Consider the following 8,815-nt stretch of genomic DNA (forward strand, 5'->3'; position numbering starts at 1 on the left):
TTCTTTTCTCAACAGGTGATCCAGGTGATTGATATTTTTTTTGTCTGCTTATTTTGTTGTTTTTGTTTTTTTGTCCTTTATCCCCGTCCCTCTTCTCCGCTGTTTTTTCCCCTCTTCCTTTCTCCCTTTTCTTTTCCTCACTCAAGTCTGTCCTGTATCTAGCAAGTGAAAATAAAATAAATAAATAAACAATAAAAGATGAATCAAATAGACCATTACGGCAAGGCTGGGACTGTCAATTTGGTAAAGTAAATCCGTTGGGCATCTTTCCTCGCCTTTAGACAATAATTCTGATGGCAAAAGAACCAAACGGGACAGGCAAAAAAAAAAAAAAAAAAGATAGCTGTAAAAACACCTACATATTGTCTTTTAACTATGTCGCAGCGTTTATACATAAATTCTGTCCTGCAGCTGTTGTAGTTCGTACTTTCAGTCTCACTTTAACATAAAAATCCAGAAGTGTTTTGAGCTTCCCTATCATTTCTTTACATTTTGCCTCCAAGAAGACAGAATCACTTCTATTGTAATTGCTATCTTTAGTTACTTTCTTACAAAAACACCTCATTTGTTCTGATTTCTTTAGTTGAATCTATGAAAAAGGCTAAACAGAACACAGTTTGATGGGTATAAAACAGCATCGACAAGTTCATTCCTGAAGAGCTATGAACTAAAAACTTGCTGCATCTCAGCAAAGTGTGCAGTGTGTTCCTGGAAAAAATCTGAGGAAGCAGAAAAATTGGAAGGCAAAATCGGCTTAATAAACTGAACAGCATCTGTTCAGTTAACAGAAGCCTCATCAGGAATGGTCACAGCGGTAGGGTGGCTGCTAAGAAGCCATTCGTAAGGAAGAGAAACAGGGAGAAAGGTCTGAGGTCAGCCAAAGTACACAAGAACCGGACTGATAGTCAATGGTTCGAAATGTCCGTGTGTGAGAATGAAGATGCATTTTTCAGCATCTTGACCTTTTTTTTTTTAGAGAATTAGTAAATAGTTAAACTAGTTTATTTAAAAATATATATTTGACCTCTGTCATTGCCTCCTAGATCAACCAGAATATAAATCACCACGGATACCATGTAAAACAGGACTGTTCAAGCCTGTGGAACAGAATCCTAAAATCTCAGATCGCTTTAAAGCAAAGTTTTATTTCACATCACAACCATGAAATAATGAACTTACAAATAAATAATATGAATGAAAAGATGCAACATAAAACAAACTTTGGCATGAACTCAAAATGGCACATGAACACCAGTACTATATTATATATATTTATATAAATTACAGTGATGGCTGACGTTATGTGAAAAAGCACATTCTCATTATATCCCTGCCCATCGTATCTTTGGGATATCTCACACAGCCTACAAAACATCCATGCACAGCATCAAGCATCGGTCTTCATTTAGCATCGTATAAATATATCTCTACATCTGTGACAAAGTGAAACCATAAACACGAGTTTTCAAATAAATAAATAATAATTAATAATAAAAGGATAAAAAAAATGATGGTACGCACAACAAGGAAATAATGGCAAAAGGAAGATTGAAAAGCAAAAGAAAATTTGAGTGTTTAAAAAACAACAACAACAAAGTGAACATATTCATGAGAATAACCCAGCAAAACACATCTGGGCCAGTTTTCCAAAAGAGGAATGGATATCGGATCTTCCTGTATTTGGTTTTGTGTTTTAGGTCCTATGAACAGTGGATCATATTATTTGTCTCTTTGGGTCTTACACATGGAAGAGCTTGGCCCCGGATACCTTCTCAGTAATAAATCATCTCTAACAGAATAGTTTATTTGTCACAATTTTGCTTTTTTCAGTGATGTTTATGTTGGTTTGTGAGCACGAGTGGTTTCCACCTCGTGGATTTACTCCTTCCCTCACTGTACGCATCGAAAGAGGAGCAACAAGTGCTAATGTGTTTCTTTCCCTGTTTTTCAAATCTGTGCTTTGTCGCTTTTCATCTCAGTCCTGCCTCATCTCTCCACATGAAGTCCTGACGCTCCCCTCTGGAGAGGCTGTTCTCCACAGGGTTGTGCCTGTAGCCGGGTCTGCCGTCTGGGCAGAGGGAGAGGCTGAGACGGGCTGTGCTGTTGCTGATCTTGAAGAGGCCATTGGGGCCGAGGAAGGCGTCTCTTTCGCTTCCACCCAGGTTGTTGACTGTCTCCAAGTCATTATAAACTGCAGTGTCTCTTAGCTGCTTCCTTCCCTGCATTCTCCTCCTCCTCCTCAAGTAGAGGATCCCCGCAACCAGGACTAGTACCAGAATAGCCAGAGCGCAGGAGAGGGTGAGGGTAGTAGATGAGGGTTGGGAGGTTTGGCGCAAAGCTGGCTTGAAACTGGGCTGAAGCGTGAACTCACAACTGGGACCCATAAAGCCCTTGGGGCACTGGCACACGGGCCCAGTGAAGTGGGTGAAACAAGTGCCACCGTTCTGACAGGGATGGGCGCCACAGGCGTCTGAGCGCACGCTGCAGTTCTTGCCAGTGTATCCCAGAGTACAGGAGCAGGTGTAGTCATTTACACCATCTTGGCAGGTTCCAGCATTCTGGCAGGGACTTGAGGCGCAGTCGTCAATGTTAACCTGGCAGTTGGCACCCGTGAAGCCTGCCTGACAACGACACAAGATGCTCTGGCCGAGATCCAGACACTCGCCGCCTGCAGGAGAGAGAAACACTCTGTTCAGCATCCATTAAATCAGAAGGTGGCCAGTCGTTTAAAGAAGGAGTGTTAATTGGATTACGTTTGCTACAAGGGCATTCATGCAGAAGTGCTGAGAGTCACACTTCACCACTGAAGAAGAGCCAAGGTCGGTTGATTTGTACTTCAGCCACAAGATGTCGCCGTACACTCACCGTTTAGACAGGGCCTGTTGCTGCAGCGGTCCAGCTTCTTCTCACAGTTGGAGCCAGTGTAGCTGGGAGGGCAGCGGCAGGTGTAGCCTCCGGTCATTGTCTCCACACAGGTGCCGCCATTGAAGCAGGGACCGTCTGCACAAGTCATGGCAATGATCTCACAGTTCTTCCCATAGAATCCCTGAGGACAGGTGCAGGAGTAGTCGTTCTCCAGGTCCTGTGGAAGGAAAGAAAACCTTCAGCTCAAGGAGCAAAGATCTAGAAAATAGGACGTAAGCAGCCGATCTATTTCGCTGCCAAGAACTATTCTGTATGCATTGTGTCAAATCTTCTGTAGACCAGTGGAGAGCAATCATCTAGTTCTACTCCCTCAAGTGCAATTTTGACTTTTCTTTTATTTATTTATTTCTCTTTTTTTTGTTAGCACAATTTATAATCCATCCATTGATTTTCTTCTGTTGTTTGCAGTATATTGCTGCACATGGCCTATCCTATCTCCTGCTGTTGTAAAACTTAAACTTGCCTGCATGGGATCAGTTTTCCTTATCTTATCTTGCTCTTATTGCATCTTTATAATAAGCAAACAAACTGATTGTTGACTCACATTGCAGCTGCCTCCGTTCTTGCAGGGGTTGCTGTCACACTCGTTGGTCTCCAGCTCGCAGTTGGTACCTCCAAAGCCGGGCCGGCAGTTGCAGGTGTAGCTGCCCTGGCCTGTGTTGGTGCAGGTGGCACCATTGGCGCATGGCTTGTGGTTAGTACAATAGTTCAGGTCCTGGTCGCAGAAGAGGCCCCCCCAACCCTCCTGACAGTTACACTGCCACGGCTGGCTGCATGTCCCATGGAGGCAGCCTGGGTAGCGGACGCATTCATTGCAGGAAGGGCCCTGCCAGCCCATGCGGCACGTACAGCCCCCTGGGGCCTCGCAGTAGCCATGCTTCTCGCTGCATTCCGCCGAGCAGATGGCTGGGGAGGAGAGGGAGGGGAGGGTGTGTGATTACAATGGGCGCCCCTTCTCATACATCTCACACACGAACACATACAGGGCCCCACGTCTGACCCCAGCCCTGTTCCAGACTTCACTATTGGTTAAGCATTAAGCCAAGCAGCTGGTAGGCACACTGCCGGAGAAAATGCTTTCTTTTATCTCTTCCCGATTACACACACACACGCACACACACACACGTAGCCTGATCACCTTGAAAAATGTGTATGTCTAACAATGGTCCCAGCTCTTTGTCACATTGTAACACAACAAAAGGTAGATGGAATACCAAACCCCGCCTTATAAAAAAACTCTACAGGATATCTGCTGATGAGCATCTGTGTAATGTTTTTATAAATCTTGCTCATCATATTTTTTATACATATCTATCTATCTATCTATCTATCTATCTATCTATCTATCTATCTATCTATCTATCTATCTATCTATCTCTATATCTCTATATCTATCTATCTATCTATCTCTATATCTCTATATCTATCTATCTATCTCTATATCTCTATATCTATATATCTATCTATCTCTATATCTCGATATCTATCTATCTATCTATCTATCTATCTATCTATCTATCTATCTCTATATCTATCTATCTATCTATCTATCTATCTATCTATCTCTATATCTATCTATCTATCTCTATATCTCTATATCTATCTATCTCTATATCTCGATATCTATCTATCTATCTATCTATCTCTATATCTCTATATCTATCTATCTATCTATCTATCTATCTATCTATCTATCTATCTATCTATCTATCTCGATATTTATCTATCTATCTCTATATCTCGATATCTATCTATCTATCTATCTATCTATATTTGTCAGTCCTTACATTTCTTATATTTGTGCATTTATTTAACGTTTTTATTGATTTTTACGAACATTTTTATTTGATTTAATTCTATTTAATTGTTTTCTCTACATTCATTTAACATTTTTGATCAAACTATAGTGAGAAACTTTGAATTTCCGTTTTATCAGTAAGTTTGTTTTAAAAGATGCAATATTGTATAAATAGGTGAACTAACTTAAGTAGACGTATTTGTTATACACTATATGATAAAGCCACCGCAACATAAAAGAGTATGGCAAACTCAAGTGCCTTGCTCATGGACACTTCAAGTCATCAATCATGAACGCTTACGCTCAGAGCAGTAGTTTCCTTTCCAGCCCTCCAGGCAGATGCGGTTGCCCTCCTCGTCGCAGGTGTAGTGGCCCAGCGTGTCATCCCTCGGCCTGCAATAGTCAGCGCAGCCGTCTCCAAAGTAGTACTCGTCACAGAAGACGTGGTAGGAGTAGCGCAGCTCGCTCTGTTCTCCAAAATGCACGTCCTGGGACCAGTCTTCTCCAATGGCAAGTCTCCTTCTGGTCGCCAAGCGGCTCACGAGGTTGTTCTGGTTGTCTGCAGGAGTTAAAGAAAGTTGTAAAACAAATACCCTTCCGCAAGATATGTTGGTTTGGCTTAAATAGGGTGAGTTATTTAAAACAACCTACCTGTGTATTCAGTGGGAGATTCAGCGTTCCAGGCTTCAATGATCAACGAAAATGTTCCCTAAAAACAGGAGGGGGAAAGCGCATCAGTACTCGGCAAGTTCGAGATCAGGGATGTGTAGCGGACGTAAACTATGAATATTTTAAACGGGTATATGAACTCCAGCACCACTGTTTGTGTAACTGATGTTCTTTATTATTTATTTACCGGCCACTTGAAGTGGAAAGGCACCCTGATGGGAGCGCTGCTGGAGATCGAGGTGTGATCGGCTCTGATGACGTTGGTCTGTCCGGTACCAAAGGTGCAGGGCGGCTCTGCGGAGATGACATCCTCCGGGTGTTTCAGGCAAATTCTGAAAAAAATGTGACAGTCCCTGTGTCTTCGACAGATCCGCTGCGCGGTGTGGAAGGAATGAATCTTCAGCTCAAACACACCAGAGGACAAAACCTGTAATGAGAAATAAATAAAATAAGATATCACGGCGTAAAGACGTCTTCATGGTGTTATTTGAGCATAAACTGAAGACAACTTACAACGTTCACTAAGGCCAGAGCCAATAGGCATCTCAGATGCAAATGTGCCATTTTTCCTGAAGTTTGCTTTTCCAAGTTTAAAGTTTGGAGCTCCTCATTCGCCGTGCGTCACAATGCCAGACAGATAGATCACTTCAGGATGCTGTCACAGTGGAGGGGAAATCTCTCAAATATTTTTCATCACTCTTAAGTCTGTTATCTTTTCAGGGTATCCTGAGACGTCTTGGTAGTCCTCTCCTTTGTCCTCTCACCTCTTATTGGCACTCGTCTTGTTTGGGTTCTGGTGCGTAAAGGCGCAGAGCGGTTTTATACCCTCTGATCTGTGCGTCACAGGCAAAGAGGTGGAGCCGTGGCAGACCTCAGGGGAGTAGATTTGCATCCAGACACAAGGGGCCTGCTTAGGGATTTAGGGAACACTCGTTACATCTGGACAAAGTTCTTTGGAATATGCATTAGAAGCTGGTACATGAAGATACGTTTATCAAGTTTGTACGATTCTTGATCAGCCAGGAAAAAAAGCAAGCAGGTGATGGGACTAGATTGTCACAAATAGACAATAAAGTCAGTTTGATAGCAAACGATCCAACTTTTATTGATGGGCGTTGAAGAGTGTTTGGAGTTAGTTTTAAATCAGAACTTCTTTTCTCTCTGAAAGGATTTTTTTCTTCTCTGTTTAGAATTTTGTTGCAGTTTTAATCAAACGCGCTCCAAAGCATTCAAGACCTCCCACATGAATCATGACCGTGGGCTCTGTGGCTGTATATCATAGTTTAGAAAGTGTTTTATACATACACTAAAGATCAGAAGGGAGCAAAGAATAGTATTCAACCTTCTAATTGCTGTGGCGCGTGTGAGGTGACAAAGAGTGGGCAGGTTCCGGATAAGCGCGCATTGTGTGTGTAGCGGTCATTCAGACTTCTGTTGTGCTCTTGTGTCACAAGAAAGAAGGCGGCGCACGCACACGCGCGCGCGTGTGTGCAGGCGTAACCAGGGAGTCGTTGAGACTCTCTGTTGCCTTTGTCTGAACCTCATGAGAACAGCTGTATGATAATCAGCGGCACATGATCCGCCTTGGGGGGTTCCAAACCCGGCTATTGTCTCCTCAAAGCGTCTTCTTCCACTGCGCGGGCGCGCACAAACCACTAACCCCTTATTGATTTAAGAAAAAACTCCGGTCTGTTGCCGAGTCCCGCACCTGTCGCAGGAGAGTAAACACACCTAAACTGTTAGCTTTAGACCTTGAACTGATCATTGCCACCGACCTTTGTTGTTATCCATTTTAGTAGCCAGTTAATGTTTTAGTTCAAGTAAGTGTTAATGCTATCGAAGCTGTAGAGAAGCACAAAATAAAAATGTGGCAGCTTGACTGTTATAATAAATACTTGTTTGAAGGTGAGTTAACCAATTCTTCATCCCAGTGCTTCAGTTCCAAAATCACTGTCACTACAGTGGATTGATGAGTCACTGTCGCACAAATTAACAATATTAAAATTGAATAAATAATATAATATATAAAATCTGACACATGATTCCACCATGGTAACGCCAAGGCATTTCAGCTACGTTCATTATTTTTTCATTTTACAGACATGTCAGTTGGTATATGTGTGCTGTGACGGGGGCTGGACGACGGGTGGATACCGATTGATATTAAAATGAGAAAGGAGAACGCGTGCCTGAAGTGGCCCCCTGAATATCCTGGCACGCTTCTCTGCAGATAACGAGCACAATACGGAAAGGAAACATCTACATTGTGTTTTTTCTGAGTAGCTTGTCAGTTCTTCAAACTTTTAAATAACAAAGCCCAGAACAGCGATTTTAAAAGCGCAACAAAAGTCCTCCTTTAAAATATCGACAGGACGATTTAGCGATAGTTTGATTGGGCAGGTGTAACCGTATGCCTGTAGGCCAAATAAATCCTGCTTGGACAGGAGAGGAGTTGTTGTGTCTTCTTTAACTTTCTTGTCTGTTTGAATTGTTATCTGTTGCATCCATCAACTTAAACCATCTGAGTTTTATGGGGGAAAAAATGTCGTTTCAGTTAACTGAGGAGTGTAATCTGTGGTGTTTTTAAAGTGTGCACATTGTGCTCTCCCAACTTGGCTCTGATTGCCAGCTATCACCTCATTACAAACTTTTCAACTGTTTGTTTTGTTTTGTTTCTAACACAAAAAATAAACACATTTATGGTGAGAATAACAATGTGTTTATGATAATCATGATATTTAAACATTTTGTATCTGGTAAATATTTCATATGTGACAATATCTTAACTCAGAGGCGACAAACAAAGAAAGATAATCTATCATTTACAGTGCAACTCACAACTAACTGTATAACAAGCCCAAATTTGAAAGTTGAAATTTTGGTTTGGGACATATTTCTACCAGTTTTATGCAGGATGATTTACAGGCTTTAACGTAAATATTTGTGTGAGAAAAACATCATGTACCACACAGTGGAAACTTCTGCTGTGGACTTGGCTGCACATAGAAATGTCCTTTCAGCCCCATCACTTTGAGATCAGACTCAGTGTAATGCAGTCACCTGTATGTTATATGTATTTTACTGATCACTGAAAAGTACAAATCCATATAAATCCTTGGTTCTGTACACGTTTGCTACCTAAATTTTAGAAGCATCAGGACCAAACACTCATGTTTGTGGACTGTGGGTAGAGACCAGATTTGACCTGCGGGTGTTGATTTTGACTCGTGCTGTTAACAATTTTGTAATTGTTCTTTTTGTAGAAACTTTTATTTTAGGTTGAATTCATTTGCCCAAAAAGGCGAGACAATAAAGTTTGAAATCAGTTTAACTTCTTGATACTTTCAAAAAATCTCTATTGATTTAACAACTATTTTGATTCCAGGTTGTTTTTTGTTTTACCATGATGATCACAAAGTGAGA

General features: G+C 41.7%; 1 protein-coding gene across 1 annotated transcript; it reads right to left on the reverse strand.

The window, feature by feature from the left end:
* Positions 1-1,165: 1,165 nt before the first annotated feature.
* dlb (deltaB) lies at positions 1,166-6,171 on the reverse strand. Its single transcript, XM_087847091.1, has 7 exons — positions 5,906-6,171; positions 5,580-5,819; positions 5,375-5,432; positions 5,025-5,282; positions 3,470-3,831; positions 2,866-3,082; positions 1,166-2,668 (listed from the first exon to the last, which is right to left on the reverse strand). The coding sequence occupies exons 1-7, from the start codon at positions 5,954-5,956 to the stop codon at positions 1,971-1,973; spliced, it is 1,884 nt and encodes a 627-aa protein (XP_087703217.1). The 5' UTR covers positions 5,957-6,171; the 3' UTR covers positions 1,166-1,970.
* Between the last annotated feature and the right edge of the window lie 2,644 nt (positions 6,172-8,815).

The sequence above is a fragment of the Neolamprologus brichardi genome, chromosome 10 (genome assembly GCF_056152115.1).
Source record: "Neolamprologus brichardi isolate AB-2024 chromosome 10, ASM5615211v1, whole genome shotgun sequence".
NCBI lineage: Eukaryota > Metazoa > Chordata > Actinopteri > Cichliformes > Cichlidae > Neolamprologus > Neolamprologus brichardi.